Genomic DNA, 25,632 nt, shown 5'->3' with positions numbered 1-25,632 from the left:
TTTCTTTCAACTTTTCTTATGTTTATGACTTTTTTTTTTTTTTTTGAGACAGGGTTTCTCTGTGTAACAGCTCTGACTGTCCTGGAACTCACTCTGTAGCCCAGGCTGGCCTCAAACTCACAGAGACCCACCTGCCTCTGCTTCCCAGGTGCTGGGACTAAGGTTGTGCGCCACCACCGCCACCGGGCCATGTTTATGATTTTTAATGTTATTATTCTCTGGTGTGTTGCTTGGAAGAGGACCACCATGCTCACTTTCCTCCCATGGCCGCGGGGTCTGGGCCATCAGTGACACCTTGAAAATGCTAAGCCTTTGCAGTTGATAGGGCAGTTTCACATATTCAGTTCAGATTCATTTTATTTTTTAAACACCAGAACCCAACCCTTAATTATTGCAGCTTTTAAATATGGTTTGGGCTCCTTTTCAAAAAAGTATTAAGAGGCTGGAGAGATGGCTCAGCATTAGAGTACTTGTTACTCTTGCAGAGGTCTTGGGTTCCATTTCCAGAACCTGCCTGGTGGCTCACAACCGTTGGTCTCTCCAGTTCTAAGGCGTCTTCTGACCTCTGTGGGTACCAGGCACAAACATGGGGTGTACAGTAATACATGCAGGCCAAATACTCATAAAGTAAAAATAAATTAATCTAAAATTTTTTTAAAATTATTTTAAGACAGGTGTGGCTGGGCATTGTGGCACAGGCCTTTAATCCCAGCACTTGGGAGGCAGAGGCAAATGGATCTCTGAGTCCAAGGCTAGTATGGTCTACAGAGTAAGTTCCAGGACAGCCAGGGCTACACAGAGAAACCCTGTCTCAGTGGGCAGGGGTGGAGTGGGGACAGGTGTGATAGTGCACAGCTTTAATCCCAGCACTCCAGAGCTAGAAGCAGGTGGATCTCTGTGAGTTCAACGCCAGCCTGGTCTACACAGTAAATTCTCAGGCAAGCCAGAGCTACATGGCTGAGACTCTGTCTCCAGTATATATATCTTCTCCCTCATCTGTTGGTTCTAAATAAATTCTAAGATCATTCTGTCAAGTTGAGAAATAGTTATAGATTTCATGTCCCAGAATTAAAATCTGGTCTCGCCATCCTTCCTTGGGAAGGCTCTTCCTGACTCCTCCTCGCCTTCGGGGACCTGCCCCTATCGATCTCTTTGATCTTCTGCGTTTACCACCCTCCTGGAATTTAAGGACAGGCTAGTGCCCTGCCTTTTCCACCTCCCTGTCTTTGCTTCAGCCGCTCCATCTGCTTCTGGTGACCTAGATTGATGTCCTTGTCTGACTGCCCTAAGATGGATCCCCATCCTAGTGCCTCCTTCCCCACCAGCCCCATTGTGTGGTCTCTCGTTGGTGCTGGCTGTTAAGTTGTGCACCACCACCGCCAGCTAGGCGGAGTTTTTGCACTGAGCTGTGTACCTTCCTTCCGTCGCGTAGTATCTACCATGCTGCCCTCAGATAGTTTGTGCTGTGCCTGGATTAGAGGAAAATAGCGCACTAGAAATTTGAAAATAGACTGTGCAGCAACCAGTGTGAAGATGAATTAGGGGCTTGACTAAGGTTGTGATGGAGGAAATAGGATGTGTCTGGGAAATGAGAGAGAAAATGCCTGGTGAGGATGCTCTTCTGAAACCCCAGTTTCCAACCGAACACGAGTGGGTATTTAAGAAGGGTATGATTAGGCCGGTTTTATTTATTTATAACATTGCTTTATTTGGGAATGGGGACAAGGGAAGTGTATACATGGTGTGTGTGGAGGTCAGAGGACGACTTGTGGGATCCAGGGGTTGAACTGAGGTATCAGGCCTCTACGTCCTCTCACCATCTCCTAGGCCAATTTTAGTTGTGCTGTGAGTTGGAGATGCCCTTATGATAACCAGTGGAGATACCCGATATGCAAGGGAATAGAAATAGGCTAATTATATAGTGGTACTGTTCAAAGGACACTCATATTGGAACAGGATGCTGTTAATAATTAGGTTATCAAACATGCCAGGATGACTCTGATTTGAACTGGGATGTGTGTATGGTCTTCTTCCCACTTTAAAAGGGGAAAAGTCAAGCCTAAGGCTCAGAGGTAAGTTATTAGCATATAGGTGGCCTGAGAGTGAGCACAGTTACCAAGTGAGGGTTTACAGGGTGAGAATAGGAACATTTGTTGGTTATCAACTGGGAAAAGTTTTCCTCAAAATTCTTATGCTCCGGTTTTCCTTATACATGAGTATCATAAGCAACCATACCCACTGCTCAGCCCCGCTCCCAGGACATACTTCCCTTTGGTCTCAGACTGCAACCAGAGATTATTGGAGGGTGTTTTGTTGTTTTCATTTTAGGTGCTGCGGACAGCCCAGCGGTCGAGCACTTGCCCAGTGTGCACAGTGGCCTGGGTTCGATCTGCAGTCCAGGGGGAAGGTCTAAAGCTGCAGCTTTGTAATGAGGCTGGAGGAAGAGGAAGGAGCAAAGCGAACTTCTGGAGGGCAGAGGGGGAGAGCTGGGAGAACCAGTGGGAGGTGGGCAGTGGCAGCAGGCGCTGCAGGGGACAGGAAGTGTCACTTGGCCGGGCATTTAGAAGCCACCTTGACCCTGTTTCTATGGTGGCCAGTACCCGTTGTCTTGGAGCAGGAAACAGAGCTGTGAAGGGTAAAGGCAGGAAGACCCACCTACCCCACCGCAGTACAGCATTAACGTGGGAGAGGATTCCTCCTTGTTTTATGTGAAGATGGCTTGAGCTCGCTGAGTCTGTGGTTTGTTGACTAGAAGGGACTAGTAGAAAAGAGCGAGACCGAGAGATCAAGACGTAAGAAACGCCTGTCTGCGGTCAGCTGCCTGTCGGGAGTGAGCGCCTGCATGGTGGTTGAGCAGCAGTTGATTCCGGAGGAAAAGAAGAAGGAAAGCACCCTCCAGGTCTCTTTCTGTCTGGTTGGCTTGAACTCTGAGTTTTTCCTCTTTCTCTCAAGACTCAAGATGGACAGACACCTTGCAAAAGAATATTTGTGTGTCTTCTGGTTGCATTGCTTTGTTGAAATTTCACTGGTAAAATACTGATAATCTATTAACCTAGATTTATGGGCTGATACTATGCATCCTTATTAAGAGGGATAAAAACAAACACTTCGAGTGAACACATTCCCTGAGAGAGGGAGACAGAGAGAGAGAGAGAGAGAGAGAGAGAGAGAGAGAGAGAGAGAGAGAGAGAGAGAGAGAGAGAGGAGAGAGGAGAGAGGGAGGAGAGGAGTGTGTGGTGTCATATGCATTGGATGGGAAACAGAGGGGTTTTGTTGTTTGTTTATTTGTTGGTTTTGAATCACTTTCTCCATCTGTAGGTCTAGGTGGGCCTGAACTCATGATCCTCTTGCCTCAGCTTTCCAGGCGCTAGGATTACAACTGTGTAATGTGTGTTATGGTTTCTATTGCTGTGATGAAACACCATGACCAACAAGCAGGTTGGGGTGGACAGGGTTTATTTGGCTTACACTTTCACATTGTAGTCCATCTTTGGAGGAACTCATGACAGGGACTCAAACAGAGCAGGAACCTGGAGGCAGGAGCTGATGCAGAGACCATGGAGAGGTGCAACTTACTGGCTTGCTCTTCATGGCTTGCTCAGCCTGCTTTCTTATAGAACCCAGGACCACCAGCCCAGGGATGGCCCCAACCTCAATGAGGTGGGCCCTCCCTCATGAACCACTGATTAAGAAAATGCCCTACAGGATTGTCTGCAGCCCTAGCTTCCAAAGGCATTTTTTTCAGTCGAGGATTCTCTCCTGTCAGATGACTCTAGCTTGGGTCAAGTTGACATAATTAGTCAGCTTAAGGTGTGTACCGTCATGCCTGGTAAAAAAGTGATTTTTTTTCTCTCAAGACAGGATTTCTCTGTGTAGCCCTGACTGTCCTGAAACTCAGGCTGCCCTTGAACTCAAGAGATCCACCTTCCTCTGCCTCCCCAGTGCTGGGATTAAAGGCGTGTGCCATCACAGCCTAGCTGAAAAATTCAAATTTTAAGGAAAATAAAAAAAAAAAACCACCATTTTTTTTAGGAGTCCCATTAAAAGAAAGCAACATTAGAATAAAAAACTGCCTTGTTTCTGGTCTGCTCTCTCCCAGTGAGTGAGAAATTTTCTTTGGATATATATTTTTATTTTTAATTATTTTATTTTATAATTAATTTAATTTTGCATATCAGCCACGGGTTCCCCTGTCCCTCCCACCCCCAGCGTTCCCCACCAATCTACCCCCCATTCCCACCAAGGCAAGAGTGAGAAATTTTTATGGGTTCACTTCCTCCGAGGGAAAAGAGCAAGGACACCAGCAGGAGAATCAGAAGCGTTGCACAGCTCCGCACAGGCCCCAACCTGAACACTGGAGCTTCCAGGCCCGGCCTGCGAAGAACAAAAGGCTGCTGTGAGCTGTGTGTGAGCCTCGGCAAGAGTCTGTGTGCTGCCCTTCGTTCTGTGGGGGTCGCTTCCTGTTGTTGACTAGAGTTCTTTATTTAGACCCACCTAGCTTCAGAACGCCTGCTCGCTGCAGAGGGAAGTGTGTACTTAGAGCAGACTCTTGTCTCCAGACAGTCTCTTTTAAGAAGACTCACACTGCTCATGCACTCCGACTGTATGATGTGCGCGGACATCAAGATCCCGTAACAGCAGGATCTTGTTTACGTTGAAAACCAACTTGGATCTAGTGACATGCACCTGTAATCCCAGCCACTCTAGAGTCTGAGGCAGCAGGATAGCTAGATTGAGGCCAGCCTGTACAGCTTAGCAAGACTGTCTCGATACTAAAACTTTTTAAAAGATAGTGCCAGAGATACAGCCCAGCAGTGAAGTGCTCGCCTGGCATTTGGATGGCCCTTAGTCCAACCGCAGTATCACAAAATAAATTATATATATATCCATACATATACATACATGTGTGTGTATGTATGTATGTATATATTCATGTGCTAAGTAAGTTCTTTGGAGTGTTGAGGAGGCAACCAAATGACCTTCAGATTTTTCGAGGAAGCTTGTAATCTTTCTGGCATGGTAGAAGTTAGCTAGCAATCAAGAAATACACTCCAACATAACTATGAACCCTGTTGGACGGCCTTCTCATTAAGAATTTTAGGTCACTTTAACATCACCATTGAGCTTAGCTGTTGTTTGTTTTGAATCAGGGTGTCTCTGTGTAACCCAGACCTCAAACTTAACATCCTTATGCCTCTAATTTTCAGGTACTCAGATTACGGACATGTGACACCAGGCTTCTTGCTCAGCCCTTTATTAAGAATACTTATATAATACTATTATAATATATAAACATATAATAATTATGTTTTTAGTGTAGGGTAATACTGCAAAATTAATGAGAAGACTAAATTGCTACTAAAATCATGGGAGATAATGGATAAGTTCTGTATATATATCCGGTATTTGTTTTTTTATTTTCTGTGGGTGAGTGTTTGTCTGCATGTATGTCTGTGAACCACATTAGTGCCTGGTACCTTTGAAAATGGAGTTGAAGATAATTGTGAACCATCACATCGATGCTGAGAACTGAACCTGGCTCTTTTATGAGGGCAACAAGTGATCTTAACCCCGAACCATCTCTCTAACCCCGGGACTAGCATTTCTTTTAAACAGGCATTAGATACTGTAGCTAAAAATCTCCTAAGTTCTGCTTTGTGGGATTCATAAAGAAGAAAACAAAGAAAATGTATCTCTTTAACCTAGTAAATTAGAATTTTTAAATTGTAACACATGTGTGTGTGTGTGTGTGTGTGTGTGGTTTTTCCAGACAGAGTTTCTCTGTTTAGCTTTGTGCCCTTCCTGGAACGCACAGGTTGACACTGGAATGTCCTCAGTTACCTCTCTACCTTATTGATTGGTGGGGGTGCATGTGTGAGCACATGTAGAGACCTGAAGTTGACAGTCACTGTCTTCTTGATCACTTTCTAATTTGTACATTGAGACAGGGCTTCTCACCCAGCTCAGAGCTTTCTGTCTAGCTGCTCTAGCTGGCCAGCTTGCTCTGGGCATTTCGTGTCTCTGCCTTTGAGGGCTGAGATTGTAGGTGACTGTCACACCTGCTCATATTTGACATGGGTTCTGAGGACCCAAACTCTGCCCCTCACACTTGTGCATCAAGTGCCTTATCCACCAGGCCGTCTTCCCAGTCCTGGCTGTCCTGGAATCACTGTATAGACCAGGCTGGCCTCAAACTCATAGAAATCCACCTGCCTCTGCTGGGATTAAGGAAGTATTCTACCACGCCTGGCCCCTCTACCCTATTTTTTGAGAAAAATTCTCATAGTGAACCAGGAGCTCAGTTTTGTCTAGATTAGCTACCTGTCAAGATCCAGGGACCCACATGTCTAGAGGCTCCCCGATGCTGGGGCTAAAGAAAGACAGAGGGGGATCTGAACATAGGTCTGTGCTTTACCCTCTGAATCCATCTCCTCAGTTCTGAGATTCCGTTTTTTTGTCTTAATTGTTCATTATATTTTGGCTTTCTGCCAATTTAAAATCTATGACATTTATTTTTATATAGTTTTCATGTTTATTTTACTAGAGTTCCTAACTTTTCACATGTTTATTTGACATTCGATTTTTTGTTTTATCCATTTTCCTACTATTGTATTTTTTTATCATTTTAAAAATTAGCTCAAGTATTCTTTGTGAATTCTAAGTACTTTTGTTGAGTGTGTGAACCTCCTCACATATTATTTGATAATCTTTAGCTTGCTTTATTTTGTTTAACAGATACTTAACTTTTTTGTTTATTTGTTTGTTTTTGAGACAGGGTTTCTCTGTGTATCCCTGGCTGTCCTGGAACTCACTCTGTAGACCAGACTGGCCTCGGACTCACAGAGATCCCCCTGCCTCTGCCTCCCTAGTGCTGGTGCTAAAGGCGTGTGGCACCACCGCCACCCAGCGATACTTAACTTTTAACATAATCAGAGTTATTGATTGTTTTCTCTGTAGTTTGTGCTTTGAGTATCTTCTCTTGGAGTTCTACATAAATGACTCAACCAAGGAGATGTAAATGAGAGGACTTTGACAGAGTTGGGACAGTGGAGACGTGGACTGTCAGTGATAAGAGAGTGGTTGCATGCAGAGTGGAAGCAGGAGGGAATGGTGATGTTGGGGAAAGGCCTCCAGGAAACGCAGGGAGGCTGGACGGCCTGGTGGAGGGCCACACAGAAGCAGCTGTGCTGACGGAGAGGTGGCCACCACCAGTGGGGCCCAGCCAGGCGCAGTGAGGGGACCCAAGCCTCTCCTCTGACCCAGTGACCTGCTGCTGCCTTCTCTGCTGAGCCTGATTGCAAAGCAGTAGGCAAGGCTTCATGTTAACTGGACCCTCTACCCACTGAGCCGCATCCCGACACAAAATTGAAAAAAAAATGAAGTGTTTGGTACTAGGTGCTAAAGCCAAGGCCCCGCATGGCAGGCCAGCCCCTTGCCACCGTAGTGCACCCTCAGGCTGAAAACTGGAATTGCATTTAATGTTCTCATGGGTGTAGGGGAACATTAGCATTTATATAGGATGAAGTATTCTTGTCCATAAAACGTCATGGGTCTGATTATGGATCCTTTCATCTGATAACTTGGGAAAGGCATTTATTCATTTTACTTTTCATTTCTGGTTATAATATAGAAATAGTAATTCTAGACTTTATCCTCATAGCTATTAATTTTCATCATTAAAACTAGAAAGCAAAATGTTCAACAACTTTAACGTTATAACAAATTGAAATGGATTAAAGATGGATATGTAATTAGTTAAAATTTTTTCTAATCTTCTTTGTAATTTAGACTTTAATTTCCTTTCCTAAAAAAAAAAAAAAAAAAGACAGACTCTCGCTGTGTAGCTCTGGCTGGCCTGGAACTCAGTCTGTAAGCCAGGCTGACCTCAAATTCAGAACTCCCTGACTCCACCTCCCGAGAGCTGGAATCCAAGGCATGCGCCACCACACCTGGACCGGGCATTAATCTCTTAAAGCAGTTACACAGGAATGGACATGGTGTGGAACTTACCCAGGAGGTTACTCTCACAAATGCTGCTTTCCCAGGCCGGCCTCGAACTTGCAATCCTCCTGCCTCACTCTCCTTAGTGCTGGGGTTGGAAGTATGCACCACCATTGCCATCAGTCTAGCTGGATCCTGGCCTCTTAAGAAAATATTAGAGTGTGTGTGTGTGTGTGTGTGTGTGTGTGTGTGTGTGTGTGCGCGCGCGCACGCGCGCGCGCGCGCGCGCCTGTGTGCGTGCGTGTAGATTCCGGGGACCACACTCAGGTCATCAGGCTTCATGGCCAGTGCCTCTCCCCCTGAGCGCTGCTCTGATCCTCACCCTGCCGCTTGTTAGTGAGCTTCTCTTCTTAACCTAGTTTCTTTTTTCTTTTGCATTTTCCGAGACAGGGTCTCTCTGTAGCCCTGGATGTCCTGGGACTCCCTCTGTAGACCAGGCTGGCCTTGAACTCAGAGATCCGCCTGCCTCGGCCTCCCAAGTGCTGGGACTGAAGGCGTGCACCACCACCACCCGGCTTCCTTTTTTCTTACCTTAGTTTTATTTCTTATTGGAGCTAACCTAGTGTCCAGTGACCTATTTACTAACAGACACCTTGATACAATGACATACCCACCTAGGCAGGTTTTGATGATTCTTTGCTTGTTAGTGGAACAGTTCTGTATGTGAAACATACATCAGAAAGCCTTGAATTTGGGCCAGCGAGATGGCTCAGTGGGTAAAGTTGCTTGTTGCCAAGCCTGATGGCCTGAGTTCAACCCCAGCCAAGATCCACGCAGTAGAAGGAAAGGACTGACTCTCAAAAACTGTCCTGAGTGCTGCTGGGCTGACTAAGTCCATGTCCGTCCATGTGCGGCTTGAGCAGAGGGGTGACAGCATGCGCTTGGGTGTAGCGTGTAGCGTGTGGCCTCAGGGTTTGCTGCTGGCCACTTGTCTTTCAACTTCTTTTTAAAAGGTAAAGTTGTACATAGATCATTTGCTGCTGTTTTCTTCTCCTTAAAGACAGGTTTTTTCTGATAATTGCCCATTTAAGGAATTTCTTATGACATAAGTGGGATTTGTAAAACAAACAAACAAACAAACAGTTTTGAAACAATCATTCCTTATCAAGATTAAATTTTTTTACTCGCTATTTAAAGCATGTGTAAATTTGTCTGGCTAACCAGACAATAATGTACTATTGGTGTCTGGGCTACTTCTCTTTCTCCCTAGTTGATTTTATGTGTTTCTGAAGTTTCAAATATAAAAAAATATATATAGTTTCACAACTTTTGATTTCAAGCAAAGGACTACAGTTGCTTACTTAATTTAATTTAATTTGGAGACAGGGTCTTATATGGCCAAAACTCATCTTGAATTCATAGCTGAGGATGGCTTGACCTCCGAACTGCTGGGATTACAGGTGTGCTCCCTGGTCCAGATGTTGGATAATTTTGAAACTGTCTCCTTCATTTGGCAATAGGATATTTGTTGTTATTCTTTGTTTTATTTTTCTGGTGGCGGCTGTCTTAAGACAGGGTCTCTCTGTGTAGCTCAGACTGGCCTAAGTTTACTATGTAGATCAGGCTGGCCGGCCGGCCTCACACTTACAGAGATGCACCTACTGTCCCTGTCTGCCAAGTGCTGGCATGAAGAATTGGGGGATCGCTGTGTGTGTTCTGGCTTTAGGCCTGCGCCGCCATTCCCAGCTAGCAGTTGTTTAAACAACGACTCTACGTCCATGACTAAAGTAAAGATAACCGTAAGACGGGATGAAGCTTAGTGGTGGAGGGCTTACCTAGTTAGCATGCGTGAGGCCCTGGTTCAGTCCCCAGCAAGGCAAAAATGGGAGGGGCTGTAGATATCCTGCTCCTGTGTTTTTTCTCAGACAGTTCCATTGAAGTCTTGAATTTTCAACTTCTCAAAGTAGAAATTTTATAGCTGTAGTTTAACATCAACATATTCTTCCTCGAAGGGCCTCCTTATTCACAAATATTTTTTCATTTGTTTGTTGTTGACTTGTCTGTGTTGCTCAGACTGACCTTGAACTCCTGGCTCAAGTTCTCTATCACTTTCCTGGTGGCTGAGATTGGGTGTGCCCTACCACATCTGAGTTTCATGGATGGTTTGAAGATGATCCTAGACAGTTACTACAATGGAGATGAAAAATATACTACAGAAAGTATAATTTAGTCTAGCTGATCGTATAAATATGCTTGATTTTGAAATATGAGAAGCATCTGGCATTAGAGTAATGCTTTTACAAAAATTTTTCTTCTGTCATCATTTTAGGCAAGTTTTTTTTTTTTTTTTTGGTTTTTCGAGACAGAGTTTCTCTGTGTAGCTTTGCGCCTTTCCTGGAGCTCACTTGGTAGCCCAGGCTGGCCTCGAACTCACAGAGATCCGCCTGCCTCTGCCTCCCAAGTGCTGGGATTAAAGGTGTGCGCCACCACCGCCCGGCTGCAAGTTTTCTTTGCAGTTAAAATGACTGCTAATTTTTTGTTGTTGTTTGGTTCCCCCCCCCCCCCCGCCCGAGACAGAGTCTCACTGTCTAGCTCTGGCTGTCCTGTAACTCACTATGTAGATCAGGCTGGCCTAAAATTGGCTGTTAATTTTTAGTACATGTTTGGTTACTGGCATTTAATTTTTTTGAGGTTTATTTATTTTTATTTTATGTGGATAGGTGCTTTATCTCCACATACATCTGTGCTCCACATGTGTGCATGGTGCCCACTGAGGTCAGAAGACAGCATTGGATCACTTGGGACTGGAGTTACTGATGATTGTGGACCACCATGTGAGAGCTCAGAACTGAACCTAGGTCTTCTTGAAGAGCAGCCAATTCTGTTAACCATTGAGCCACCTCTCCAGCCCCCAAATGCTGTATTTGTATGTATGGCTTAATTGACACTTTGTTAGGGTAAGTAGAACAGAAAAATCTTCTAAGGAAGTACTCAGTGGCAAAATGATAGCAGTAAATTGGTGGTTATCAGTAAGGTCATTCCCCAATAGAAAGTCTGTACAGATCAACTTTCAAGAGTGTGCTTTGTAAGGCTGGTTAGCTCTTTTAACTAGGTTCCACCTGAGTGGTATATATAGTACAGAGAGGCTGAAAAGTCGTTAGAAATACAAGTGATCTGTGGTTAGGAAAGTTGGAAAAAGCTGTATGAGTATTTTGGTTCCACACACACACACACAGTGGGAACACAGTCAAAATCAGTCATAGTGGCATGGGTCTGTGGTTCCTTATTTGGGAGGCAGAGGTAGCAGGAACACATGAGCTCACAAATTTGAAACTAGGTTATGTAAAAGATTAGAACCAGTTTATTTATGAATTTATATTTGTAAAGGATTAACTCCTTAATTTCCCCACTCATTCCTCTAGTACTTCTCCAGTACATACCTAATGATTGCTTCCTGTCCTGGAGGCTAGCAATGGGGTGATTAAAAATGGCTGGTTTATGGGCATTCTGGAGATGAGTGAAGGGCTGGCAGATATATGAAACTATTTATTTGTTGTTCTGTGGTTAGGGATTGTTTATTCTGTGGATTCAAATAAGGCCAAGGATAGGCAGGGTTGGAGTTTGGGGTAAAAGAATTATTTTTATCTATATCTTTGTTTCTAGTCGGGTCTAAGTGATATGCAGTTTCTGGTACACACCAGTATCGGGCCATTCTCCGAGTTCCTTTCCTCCTTGCGGAGACCTGGAGAGCTACAACTGCCCTCCTTGTGTCCGGCCCAGCCGTGTGCTGCCGAGATGAGCCCGTGGTTCATGTGGGAGGCCTTGGAGAATGTCCTACTTTCCTCTAGACTTTGAAACCAGAAAATGGCTTGAGTCATCTGGACATGAAAAGTTTTGAGAACATGGCCTACTGAAGAGAACACTTATATTTCTACTTCCGTTTAGAATTGTGTGAATATGGACTTGGTTTTCTATTCTTCTGGACAAGTTGAGCAACTTATGAAGTATTGTATCATTTTCAGCCCTAGAATTCCTCCACGAGCACCTGAGTGAACTTCCCCTTTCAGAGACTCCTAGCTCTTTTCTAAAAGGGCTCCGGAAACCAGAGTCAAGGTGCAGAAGTCAGCCCTGTGCTGCTGAGGGCCGGATTCTGCCTCCCGGGGCTGGGGCGGGGAGCTAGACCCAGAATGACCTGATACAGCCCTGGGCTTGTTTCAGCAGAACCCACACTGACCTGAGATCTGTGACACACACAGTAAATGACACTGAAATCACAAGTCACAGGTTGGGCCGCTTGATGGCTCAGTGGATAAGGCAAGCCTGTGACATCTTAGTTTGATCCCAGGGTGCCATGATGAAAGGAGAAAACAGACTTCTAGAAGTTGTCCTCTTACCTCTGCATGCGGCAGGATCACACACACACACACACACACACACACACACACACACACCACACACACACACACACACGCTAAAAATGTGTAAGTCAATAATGGATTTGTAGATCTTCAGATTCTCTGTCAAGAGTCTTCATCACCGAGTTGGTTCCTAGGACAAGAAAAGCCTGGAGGCTGGCCTTCTAACGTGAGAGCTAGATGTTCTGAGGGTGTGAGCAGAAGGTGTATTACCTGCTCAGGGTAGGTAGTTATAGACCCCTCCTGTGATAGAACGCCAGTGTGTGGAGACCAGCCGGATAGTGCTAGATTGAGAAATGGAAACGTTTGGTTTCCCAGCCCCCACTTCCCCACCCCCAAAATACTGTTTTTAAGATTTAGATGCTGTCAGATCTTTAGGAAAGAAAAAGAATGAAGTACCTGTGAACCAAACTGGCTGCCATTACCCAGTTTTTAAGAACGTGGTAACTTTTGGGGAAAGGGCCTTAGCTTGGGGCAGTAGCTCTGCTTGTGTGGATTGAGACTTGAGGGAGACGCAGGGAAAAGGCCTGACAAGGCCCAAGAGGTGGAATGAAGAAGCTTGCAGTAGATTAGTGTGTCATCAGGTTCCATCTGTGTGCGACTAGCTGCTTCCTGGCCTCACTCACATCCTGTGTAAGTTCCCTGCGGCTCAGGTAAGGGATGTGACTTCCAGAATTTTATTTTGGAAATCTATCTCATTTTCTGTTATTATGGTAATTCTACAGTTGATATCATATTTTCCATGAAAAGACATCTAGCCCATCTTGTTCTATACAGTGGCTTAATAATTGAAACATTTGTCCTTTTTTGACATTAAAACCAAGACTAAGAATGTTGATAGACAGATAATTGCTAGTATTTTAGCCTCAGATCTAGAATAGAAGTAAGTTGAAAGAAAAAAAGTAAGTAAAATTTTGGAAGCTTGTTTTTGTTTTTTCCGGCTGGGGGTATAGCTCAGTGGAGGAGGGGGGGCTTGCCCAGCGTGAGCCGCAGGCCCTGGGTCCTGTCCCCTCCACACACAGACCATCCTATGTAGACACAAATAAATCAGTAGTCTTTGTTGGTGCGCCTGACTTGTCCCTTGTTTCTTTGGTCCATGCTAATGGAATGCTAAGAGCACCCTTGGGTCAGTACAGTGCTAGACTAGTCTGTGGGATCAGGTCACAGAATGTCAAGAGAAGCACGGACTGTTAACTAACTAGCATCTAGGATGCTACTGTGAGAGGACCTCTCTGGATGAGTTTATCATTTCACAGTTTTCAGAATTGACCACTGTCTGGGATGAGGAAAGGGGTGATTCTCTTCTCCCTAAACAGATGTGTGATAGTTAAATGTGACTGCCTAACATGTGATGGAGAAATTCTAAATTCTTGAAGCTCTGAGAGTAAGATTATTTTAAATGGACTTTTAAAAATTATTTTTTAATGTACATCGGGGTTTTGCCTGTATGTATGTCTGTGTGAGGATGCCAAATCCCCCAAAATTGAAAGTACAGACAGTTGTGAACTGCCATGTGGGTGCTGAGAATTGAACCCCAGTCCATTGGAAGAGCAGCCAGTGCTCTTAACTGCTGAGCCATCTCTCCAGCCCCTTAAATGGACTTTTTAAATGTATAGTCCAAACTTATATTTCCCTTAGAATTTCTTTCATCATTTTGTAGGAATAACTAATATTTTTCTTTAAAAAATAAAATTAGGCCATCTGTGGTGTGCACACCTTTATATCCCAGCACTCTGGGGGCTGAGGCAGGCAGATCTCTTTCAATTTGAGGCCAGCCTGGGCTACAGAGTTCTAGGACAGGCAGGGCTATGTGCAGAGACTGTCTTTAAAAAACTGGTCGTTGTGTGTACTTCATAAGTTCAGGGAAGGGAGCCTGATGGGATGGTGCAGCAGTTGAGCACGCGTTGCTCTTGTAGAGGACTCCAGTTTGCTTCCCAGCACCAATGGCAGCTTACGGCTATCTATTGGTAATTCCAGCTCCAGAAGATCCAACACCCTTTTCTGGCCTCCACAGGACCGGGGCATGCACATTGTTCACAAACATATATGCAGTCCTAACCTTCTTCCTCAGCAATCATTTGTTCTTAAATACAGGGAGGCTCTTCCTTTATCTTTGAATGTCTGGGACTAGGCAGGGATTGCTGTGCTGGCCTCCGTGGAACTCAGCCTTAGAAGGAGCAGGGAAGGGGTAACTGGTGCTGGACCAAACCGGCAGCTGTGAGGCTGCCACGTCACCCTCTGACCAACTGGGCAAATCCACCAGATTTTAAAAGTTGGGAAAGTGAAAATGTAATGCCTGCACTGTTCGGCTATCAAGCCTTCAAAAATACAACCTGGACAGCTCCTCACCCCAGAAGCAACCGTGGGCTGCTTTCCTCAGAACCCCAACTTTTACTGAGCACCCAGAGTAGACTCCAGGCAACCATGTGCTCATTCTGTGGACACGCAAAGATGTGACTTTCACATTTGGCTCTTTTGTACAGGACCACTGTATATGGGAAGCCATTTGCTAGGAAATAGCCAAGTGGTATAAAATTCTGTGTCTTTTTCTTAACTTCATGAATAACAGTTTCGATTCATTTTAAATTCAACAGAACTAAATACCTCTGGCCTCCCACAAAGACATCACAGGAAGAGATTATTGCGGCGTCTATTTCAATGGCTGTTTCTTAAAGTGAGCGCTGAAAGTCTGAGTGGGTGGGTAGGGAGCTGTGAGTAGTTATGTTGTCTTCAAAGGCAGAACTCTAGAAATGAAAAATAGCTTGGCTCTCTAGCAAAACGTTTGAAAATTTTATGCCACCTAGGCATAAACCAAACAAGACCTCATAGGGCCTCATGAGCATACTTTCTGTGATGCCAGTTTTAAGTGCTATTATAATGACTTGCCAGAGATAGACAGTTAGCTTTTGATATTGGTTATACCCAATGAAACATCTGTATGAGATTTTGATGATGCCAAGAGTTCACTAAAAACAAACAAAACCTTTTTACTTCCCTTACTGATAAAATCTGATGTCTCCTTTAACATTTTGGCCCACATTGTTACTATTATTATTTGAGACAGCTTCTCACTATGCAGTCCTGGCTGGCCTAGAACTGTCTATGTCACACACACACACACACACACACACACACACACACACACACACACACACACCAGCCTGGCCATGAACTAAGATCTGCCTACCTAGTGTAGGTATCCCACACCTGGCACTAACTCATGTTTAATTTTGATAAGATCATCAACTTGGTTGATAAATCATTACAGAACAGTTGGTCCAAATGTGTCTTTATGTGTAAGACCTTTATGTTAAGTCTTAAAGCTTTATTATCCTTAAATATAACTAGTGTAGTGGACCATTAAACAGCAAAGTGGGAAGAAAGTATTGATTGGGTGGCAGCCAAAAATTTAAGGTGCCTGAATTACTTTTGTAATATCTTTATGCAGAATGTACCTGTCATTTTTAAAGCAATCATAAATGTTCCAGCTGAGCTCTTAAATTCTTAGTGCTCTTAAATTCGAAGCACTTAGACACATGCACTCCATACTAATACTAAGGACAATGCAAAGTCCCCTGATAAGTTTGAGTAGTTAAAAACATTAGGTTGTTTTTTGTTTGTTTGTTTGTTTTTTGTTTCTTAAAGGGGAACGTTAAGGCTATCAGCGTGAAACTTGTGGGCAGAGGACAACGCCTCTGGCTCGCCGTGTTCTCCAAGCCTGGTTTCCCTCCGCCCAGCTGCTGGGTCTCCATACAGAATGCAACTCAGGTCTGTCCCGCTCCAAAGGTATTACTTGGTGACCCATTTCGACTGTCGAACTTTTTTCCGTCGCCAGCTCCACATGGAGCTCTTGACCCCTCCCCCCATTCCGACATCTGGGGCCATTGGTGGACCCTACCCTCCCGCCGTCCGGCCCAAGGGCCGAATAGCTCAGATGCCTGTCATATTTGTGGTCTCGCTCCTCTACGGATTGTTGCCTGCGCTGCGCCTTTGTCCCACCCGCTCCCTCATCTGCCTGTTTCCCAGTGTGTGGGGGTTTCCATAGTGGTAGTAGTGGCCCCTCGGCTTGAGCGCCCCGGTTCCTTCCTCTCCTGTTTGTGCTTTCTGTCCACAGAGCTGCCTGCAGAAGCTTGGTGCCCGCCTGCCCCTTCCTGAGCATTCACCGGGCCGGAATCTGCATTTATGGCACCGCCCGTGGAGGGCGGGGCCGGGGCGGGGCCTGCGGTGCTGGGGCGGGGCCGGACCAGCTGGGGGCGGGGCCCTGCGGGGGCCAGGACCTGTGGAGCAGGGGCGGGGCGGGGCCTGCGGTTTGAGGTGGGAGGGAGGCAGGGTGGGGCCTGGCTGCAGGGGCGGGGCTGCCAGGGCGGGGCCCGGCCAGGCGGGGGGCGGGGCCTACGGGGCCTGGCTGGAGCTCGCCGGAGGCTCGCAGGCGGACGTCACTCCTGCACGGCTAGTGCTGGAGCACGAGCCGTGGCTCGCTCGGCCCGGGCGTCCCCTCCGCCCGCCTCCTGCTTCCTCCCGGCTGCCCGCCGCCTCCTCCACCATTGTATAATGTTCCTGACGCGCAGGCAGAGGACGCCGGAGTGGTAGCTCCGGCCTCTCCGCGCGCTCCCAGCCACCGTCGGCCCCGTGGCGGGGCGCCTCGCATGGAGCGGGCATAGCTTGAGGGGTGGGTGGAAACCCCTCGGATGCGTTAGCTCCGGGCGGACCTGCCTGTGGTGAGTTCCCGGCCGAGCTTGAGGCTCCCCGGGGTTGGGCTCCGGCGGGCGGGGGGCGGTGCTGGGCTGGGCCAGGCGGGAGCCCAAGGCGGAGGAGGCCGGGCTGGGCAGGTTGGGGCGCACCCGCCGGCCGCTTGGAGACCCCGACTGTCACGACCCGGGGCAGGGGCCGGGGCTGGGAGCTGCTGCCTTTATAGCTAGCTGGGGTGGCTGTGCTCGCTGGGGTGGCTGTGGTGCTGCGGACGTGCGAGACTTTTTTTTTTTTTTTTAAGATTCGCGTTGCTGGCCCGGAGGCTGCTTCACTTTTGAGTTCCGTGTCTGAGTTTGCATCCAACTTGCTATCTTGTGTTTTGAGAGTTTCCCAGTGGTCATGGGTTAAAACAGCTCTCTTCACCCTCTTTTTTCCCCGTACCTAAGTGAATTGATTTTGGAACCAAATGTATATTAAACTTAACGCCTCCCTGGTTTTTAAATTAGAAATCTACAAGTCATCTTGGTGGTAACCGCCTATGACGGGGCAGAGGGGGGGCGGTGCTGAGGGGAGCCAGCTGTCCCGACGCGTAGACTTTGTACCATTGACACTGGGCACCCTTCAGAGAACCATTGCGTCGGGAGAAAGTCCTGAATTGTTCATATTTTTTCTTGACCATAAATTGTCTTAGCTTTAGCAGAAACAGTAGCAATCAGTAGAGTTGAGAGTTGAATGTTAAGTTTCGCCAAAGGATGAGGCGGTCTGGTCTGTTTTAGAGTAACTTTTTGCTTGTAAGTAAGTAGTTTTAGGAGTGGAAAGTAGGTTTTTCCAGGCAGCAGGTTAAGACACTCACCCTCAGAAATAGCAGTTTGTATTTGAGTAGAATTGGTCAAACCTTAGTTGACCTTAAGGGAGGGTCAGTGTTTTCAAGCTTTGTTCTTGAAACATGCTTTTGATTTCCCAATATGTGTTAAGTGTTCAGAACCTGTGTCAAGAGCCTGGAAATTGTAGTCACCCGTAGGATTGCCAAGGCCCTAGCTGTTCAAAGTTGCTTTTTCTAGTTTTTGTTACTGACAAGAGTGAGATAGACCAAGGCTCTACTTAACTCCTGGAGGGCTACACACCTGAGAGCACTGGGCTGCTCTGCTGTGGGGGATGGGATGTGTGTGTGTGTGTGTGTGTGTGTGTGTGTGTGTGTGTGTGTACGTACGTGTACGAACAAACTCTGCTTACCTCACCCTAGGTGCTACTCTCCTCTAGTACCACTTTATTTTTATTTGAGGGGGAAGATACTAAGATCCCAACTCTGGCATGAACAAGAATAATCGTGGATCCTTACTTTCCTGATGGATTTTTGTACGTTTCTTCGCTTAGAAATCTATGGAGCTGGCCTGGGTGTGGTGGCAAAAACCTGTAACCCCAGCACTGGTGGGTCTGTGGGAGTTGAAGACTAGCTTGGCTACACAGTGAGTTCCAGGCCAGCAAGTGTTTGGTCTCAGGTTAAGAGGCCTTCAGTGTCTTTCCTCTCCTAACTGAAATATGTCCAGCAGTGTGTGCTCTCTGGTGAGAAGTCTTAGGAAATGGACTCGGTAGCTTACTTCCCCCGTCCCCACCTGGCTCTCTTCCTTACTTTATTTCAACAGGTAGGAGAAGGGACTCATTTTATCACATCCACTACACAGCAGGAGGGGTCCTAGAAGAGTTTCATTGTCAGGCGGGTATCACGGACTCCTAGGTAACAGCTGCTCAGACCAGCTTCTGGTAAAGAACTGAGAGAAGGATTTTGACTCCGATTTAGAAAATCTTTACATTGCCATTGCTGAATTATCCTGCATAAAAGCTTTTTTAATTTTAATTAAGGAACAGAAATACAAAATTTACCCAGTCACTAAGACTTGATTATTAATAACGGCATAGTAAGCAACATATGCTTTTCTGTTTTTAAGTCACTTAAATTTATGTGTGACAGCTGATATCTTATGGCTGCCACTACTTTAAACAGTGCTCTGATGGTAAAGGGTTCCATAGTTCAAGAATGTCCTCACTTAAGATGTGTTAGACTCTAGAGACGAAGAAAGGTAAGAGCCGCCGCACACGTTTGCAGGTTCCTTTTGCTGTGGTTTCTTATTAAAGAACACTAGTGAAAGGATGAGTTTTGTTGGGTTTTTTTTGGGGGGGGTTGTTTGTTTGTTTTGTTGTTTTGTGACATGGTTTCTCTGTGTAGCCCTGGCTGTCCTTTGTAAACCAGACTGGCCTCAAACTCAGAGATCCGCCTGCCTCTGCTTCCTGAATGCTGAGATTAAAGGTGTGTACCACCACCACCCGGCCAAAGTGTGAGTTTTGTTGTAATTTTATTTGTATTTTCAAAATGAAGACCACTTAGCCAGTGTTATTTAGAGAACAGTAGGTGAGTGTGTATTCAGAAGAGTGAACTTGGAGAATTCCTAAACTTAGCAGCTGTGGATATTTTTTTTAATTGTTTTGGCATATTGTAGAGAGAGAGAGAGCGCTCTAGTTGAAGGAGGTAGGGAGGGGCGTGTCTGATTGTTGAGTCCAAAGATCAGACCTATGTTAAAGATACCAGAAGACAAAGCTTCAGTTTAAGTGAAAAGGGTCTGCCACTTAGGGTCATGCCGGCCTTCACACATCTCTCTATTAGATATTTTTTAAAAAGGGGTGTGTGTGTGTGTGTGTGTGTGTGTGATGGAGGAAGGATTCATGCGGGGTCAGAGGGCAACTTTGTGGAATCAGTTTTCCTTCCGACTTTTGCTTGGGTTCTGGGGAGACCTCTGGTCTCCATGCTAGAGAGGTATGCACTTTTACCATCTGAGCTCTCTCAGGCTCAGCGGTTAGCTCTGAGCAGTGACACACGAAAGTTTGAAAACACTGTGCCCGTTGCATGTGCACAGTAATGCATGCATGTTCTGTCGGCCACGAATGAATGAATATCCATTAAACATTTGTCAGAAACTTAACAGGCTGTGACTTCTGTTAAGAAGTGTCTGGGTATTTAATTTGATTTTAATATTTCAGAATGAAACAACCAACCAAAGTTGGATTGCTTTTTAAAGAGAAAAAAAAATGTCTTAGCCAGTGTAGTTGGTATTAAAGGCAAACTTGTCCTGCACAAATACTGGGAAGCCGTATGAACACAACTGTCCCAGAGCGTCCATCACTCATTGTGTGGAGCTGCGTCTTTCTCCATTAGCACTGACTAGCAGTTCATTCTTTGTATGAGTCTGTGAATGGCATATGTCAGCCTAATAAGACAGCATTCCTATTCTGGGTAATAAAGAGACTCATTGTTGTTGTTGTCCCCCCCCCCAAGATCATGAGACAAAAACATGCTTGACTGTCCAAAAATTTCCTTTGAAAAATGTGTAAATTACATTTCAAGATACAAACAGCATGATATCTTTTAAAATACATGATTTTTAATGGAATAAAACAAATACATTCTTGGACCGTACAGACTTGCTTCTGGAAAGGTGACCGTTTGCAGTCTGAGGGTCCTACAAGCCGGGAAAGTTCATTTGTCCCCTCTCAGGGCCGCTGTCCGTCATCTGAACTCAATTGAAAATCCTTGCTGTGATTGGCAGAAGCAAGCACCATGGCTTTCTAGGTCTGTTGGAGAAATCCAGCGTGGCCCAAGCTGCCTGCTGCCCGGCTGCAGTTGTCTGTGGAGAGTGGCGTTGCCTGGCCTCTCTCGGTGGAGCTGGCCCTGCATCCCAGCAGGCATGGCAGGAGCAGGGATGGGTGAGGTGGAGCTGGCGGCGCTGCCTCAGGAGTGGACTGAACTGTGTGGGCACGTGGGGGTGGGGGCTGGAGGGAGAGGGCGGAGGAGGCCGCAGCAGGCAGGCTGTACAACTGCTACAGCCAGTCTGACTAGTTTAAGGTGCCCAAAGGCAGCTTTGTTTCTCCAGTAACTCTAAGTAGCAGCGAACTTAAGTTCTTAAAGCTCAGGCACATCTGCAATACTACAGCTGTGTCTTTGCGGAAAACTTCGCCCATTTCCTAACTCACCTAAGCTTTCCTTTGGACCTTTAAAAGCCTTCATGAGCAACTCCCTGAGACGCCCCCGCTCCCCACACTTCATTTTCTTCTGAGGAGTTTCCCTTAGACTGGCGGAGGGAAGGGGGTTCTGTCGCCAGGACACGCACACAGGCTTGGGATGACAGTGGGCTCTGGACGCTGGTGTCATAGTAAGGTACACAACTGGACTGTGCTCACACAGCTCTCACGACGGTCCCTGGCTGCAGATTGCTTTCCAGCCCTGTGCTCTCCTCTGTGGCCAGCTGCTTATCTACCGTCCCAGCCCATGCTGGCTCTGAGCTTGGAGGAGACTGCTGGGGCCCCCCACCCTGCGCTGTGAAGCGTTGCCCACGTTAGGCTCAGGGAATCTGAAAGTCCCAAGGTCATCTCTGAACCAGAACAGGCTTGCCGACAGTTGTAGCCACGCGGATGAGACGTTCAGGTGGTGGCTGCCTGGTGCTAGCTCTTGAGGTTCCTCTTCCTCTTTGACGGGGACACTTTGTTGGAGCACTGTGTGCCTGCATATGTCTCTGTCCTTGGGTCTGTCTTCACTCTCCCTGAAGCCTGACTGGCAGAAGCTGGCTTCTACGGCTTCAGCAGAACATTTTTACTCTCTGCTGGGGAAATGTGGTGAGCCTTTCTGAAGTTGTGTGTCTTCGCCCCTCTTCCTCAGTGCCAGGGATGGAACTCAGGCAGGCTAGGAAAGTGCCAGGACTGCTGAGTCCTGGACAGACTATTAAGTGATTTTTGTAATGCCGAGGATGGAACCCTGGGTCTTACATAAGCTAGGTAATCACAGAACAATTTGTTTTGTTTTGTTTTTTCGAGACAGGGTTTCTCTGTGTAGCTTTACGCCTGTCCTGGATCTCGCTGTATAGACCAGGCTGGCCTTGAACTCACAGAGATCCGCCTGCCTCTGCTTCCCAAGTGCTGGGATTAAAGGTGTGTGCCCTGGTTTTAAAAAATTATTTTACTATGAACAGAAATACAAAATGAAGTGGATTTCTGCTGGGAGTGCTTCTAAGCTGTGTGACAGCAGTTGACCTACAAGTCTAAAGTGCAGTTTCTCAGATGGCCCTCTGCTTCCATAAAGCTCCCAAAGGCCAGCGGGACAAACAGCATTAGGGATGGTTAGCTGGGTGGGCTCAAGGAAAGCCTTCCGAAAGGGTTGATCCCTCCAAGAGGTGGACGTGGAGCTATTGACTGTTTTCTTTAGAAATAAATATTTACTATATTTAATGTGGCACCCTGGTTATTTTGATTTATTTAGCTAATTGACTTTGCTTAAATTTCAATAAGTTATGAATTTCTGAGGTCCTTGAAGTCCTTTTTTAATCTCAAAACAGCCTAGAAAAAAATGACTACTGTTTTTACAAAGTATCAGTTTGTATTTTCATTACCTTTTTCTACTAAGTGAACTATTCCAAATATATGATACAAAATTGAAATTGCCTCTATAAAACCTTACCAACCCAGTTCTTCCATTTGAAATTATTTTGTTTTTTATGTGTATGGGTGTTTTGCCTGCGTGTGTGTCTGTGCACCTGTGTGTACCTAGATCCCCTGAAACTGGGGTCACAGATGGTTCTGAGCCACCATGTGGGTGCTGAGGATCAAACCCAGGGCCTCTGGAAGAACAGGCAGTGCTACTAACCACTGAGCTGCCTCTGCAGCCCTTGTCTGCTTAATTCATAAAGGTAATTACAATAAATATCTGAAAATGTAGGTCACTTACATGGGCCTCAAATTTAACATCCAGTCTTTCAACTAAATCTGTTAACTTTTTGTTGTTTGTCTTTGTTTTTGTTTTTCAAGACAGGGTTTCTCTGTGTAACAGCCCTGGCTGTCCTAGAACTCACTCTGTAGACCAGGCTGGCCTTAAACGCACAGAGATCCACCTGCCTCTGCCTCCTGAGTGTACAAGTGTGCCCCACCACCGCCTGGCTAATCTTTGAACACTTAAGGAGCACTTTGATATAAATATTTCCTGTGGTTGCAGTCTTCAGTTTTATTCTTCCGTTTTATTTAGTGATAGGGTAGTTAGCTAACCTGGAAAGCAACCTTTGGGTTTAACTAAAATGCAGTTTTTGTTTTTCACTGAATTGGCCTTGAAGTTGTTGTGTTAGCATGGCTGTTGGTGAGCCTTTTTTTAAGCAAAAAGGAAAACTTTCACATGCTTTTTGACAAATCATCTGGTTTCTACTCATCTTTATTTTCCCTTGACATCGTTTATTAAGGATCACTCAAGTGAGGGAAAAACAAGGCATCTTTAGGGAAAAGATGCTACAAGAGGCTTGAAACCAGAATCCCAGCTAAGCAATTATAAATACAGGAGAAAAAAATATTTTCATTATGCCTGGGAATGGGGGAGGGGGCAAAGTTGGATCAGCTTCCCTGGCACGCAGTCCTGTGGGAAAAAGAGTCAAATCTGAGGATTCCTTGATGCTGATGAGACTGTGGATGCAGGACGCTGAAGATGTACCCTGGACATTGGATGATTGGAGTAGCTTCATACTGTAAAGCATTATAATATGTTTATAGTTACTGGTTTTCAAATGGAAAGAGGAGACTAGCTCATCTGTTAAGAGCATTATTACTGAACAAACATCACACAACCTGAGCTTGTGATAGAGGGGATCCCAGCTATTACACAGTCACTTGCTTCACTATCCCTGAGGTTAACTACCTTACATTTTACAATTAAGTGGCTTCTCCTCCGTGTTCATGATGAGGGTTTTCTCAAATACCTGCTACCTGAAGCATTATCTGTTTGGTGAGGAAATAATTTACTGTTATTAAGATGCAATAGGATTATTGAAAGTGGCTATACTGGTAAAATTCATAGTTGTAGACATAGGTGATTGGCTGTGTTGTTAAAGTCAACTTCAGAGCCCGCACTGGAAGTCTGAACTGGCACCTCCTCAAAGTCCAGCTTCGTGACTTGGTGCCTGTTTTTGTGTGTGTTCTCAATTCAGTAATCCTCCAGGGGTTCTATGGTCCACGGTTTCTGAAGCACTGGTGTTACTTATATACAAGCAATAGCATAATATAATTTAGTTTGGTCTTGGCAAGGCCTCTAGCGTTTAGCACTGTCCTGTGGACACCTGAATCAGAGCTGGAATTGGAAATGTAAAAATGCTGTAGGTGGGAACTGACGGAGTTGTAAGGTGCCTTGCTGCTCTGTGGCGCCCCCTTGTGGGTGTATGTGGTGCTATCTTTCAGCTTTATAGGATTCCAGTTTGCGCTGGGCATGCTTGTTTACATAGGACATCAGGAGCTTTCTTCTGTGTAAACATGCCTATAGAGTTAATGCGGTTCTCCTGTGAGAAATTTGCTGTGCTTACTTGATGTTTTTTTTACTTGTGGAGGTGTTTTGTTTTTTTTTTAATGTATTGTTTAACTTTGATGGAAAATTCCAGACGGACTCAGAAGTTAAAGTACAGTGCATAGCCTGTGCTCCTCACCCGCTTCAGAGGGACCACCGTTCTGTTGATCTTGTTTCTGGAGTATTTTTCTATCCAGCCTGAGGCCTCAAATCATGTTGGGTATGTTTCTGTGAAACTGTAAGTTCAGAAATGGCCGTTGGCCAGGGCTGTGGGGCTGCAGTAGCGGAATTGTGAGCACGTCTGCCATCCTTCCACGATGACCAGTGTCCTCGATCCGTCAGGGTTGGCACTGCAGCCCGAAGTTTCCAAGGACAGAAAAGCCAGTGAGTCAGGGTACCAGAACATGTTCCACTGCTGATGTTCTAAAAGCTAGTTTTGCTTTCCAGAGTTTTGCCAACAAGACATCTTCATTCGTCCGTATCTTCTTTATTCTAAAGATTGACTTCTAGAATTTGACTCTTGTTTACTCAGTGTGACTGGTTGTCACTGTTAAAATTCCTTTTGTTTTAAGGGGAACGGTACTATTTGACAAACCAACATTAGAAATTGTACCCAGTTTAATAGAGAAGTGAAAACACTAAGAAAAAAGCTAAAATTTATTAAAATGTGGACATTAAAAACCCCACCCCCCACCCCATGGTAAAGTTGTTTGTCTAAACATACATGGAGGCCGGCCTCCCAACCATCTCCTGGCCTATGGTGGCCCTCAGGAGGGCTGGGAGTGTGCCGGGGCTGGGTGGGCAGGGCTGGCCTGCGGGACTGCGGGCCAGGCTGAGTGGAGCCGCCAGGCGGGTGTCGGGTTTCAGCAGCCTGGGTGAGCACGGGGGACTGGCTGATCTAGAGAGTGGCTTTATAATTACCTCGCTGATTCGTTAGGGGAGGCTTTGTCTTACTTACCAATTAGCATGGATGTTACTGCAGAGACCTCTGAAACCCTGGGTAGGCCTTAGTTTAAAAATAATATCTTCCCGATTCCGACAGCCTCGCAGTTTGTCTCTAGCGTGGTGGAGAGGGTTAGGAGAGCTGCTGTCCTTCCCGGGTGCAGGAGGCAGCTCCTTCCCTGTGGGCTGCTCTCTGTCGCCGCCACCGCTCCCACACCAGGGCCCTCACTGCTGTCTGAAGACTGCCTGATGCCATTGCCACCTCTCCTGACCCCTCTGCCAGCCTCG

The 25,632-nt window shown here is 45.9% G+C and overlaps 1 protein-coding gene across 5 annotated transcripts in view; it reads left to right on the top strand.

Moving 5' to 3' along the window:
• Positions 1-25,632, top strand: part of Sertad2 (SERTA domain containing 2) — a 114,906-nt gene that overhangs the window by 75,914 nt on the left and 13,360 nt on the right. Inside the window, exon 1 of one of the 5 annotated variants that reach the window (XM_028876314.2) lies at positions 15,994-16,124. The exons of 2 other annotated variants lie outside the window; for them this stretch is intronic. In XM_028876314.2, coding sequence (XP_028732147.1) covers positions 16,114-16,124 — 11 coding nt within the window. In that variant the 5' untranslated portion in view covers positions 15,994-16,113. Of the gene's footprint in view, positions 1-15,993; positions 16,143-16,771; positions 17,075-25,632 lie in introns of those variants that run through there. 2 more of the 5 variants (XM_037208959.1, XM_028876317.2) reach the window with 2 other exon arrangements.

Source organism: Peromyscus leucopus, chromosome 10 (genome assembly GCF_004664715.2).
Source record: "Peromyscus leucopus breed LL Stock chromosome 10, UCI_PerLeu_2.1, whole genome shotgun sequence".
Taxonomy (NCBI): Eukaryota; Metazoa; Chordata; class Mammalia; order Rodentia; family Cricetidae; genus Peromyscus; species Peromyscus leucopus.
Note: the sequence above shows the minus strand (reverse complement) of the source record. Positions and strands in the feature narration are given on the sequence as shown.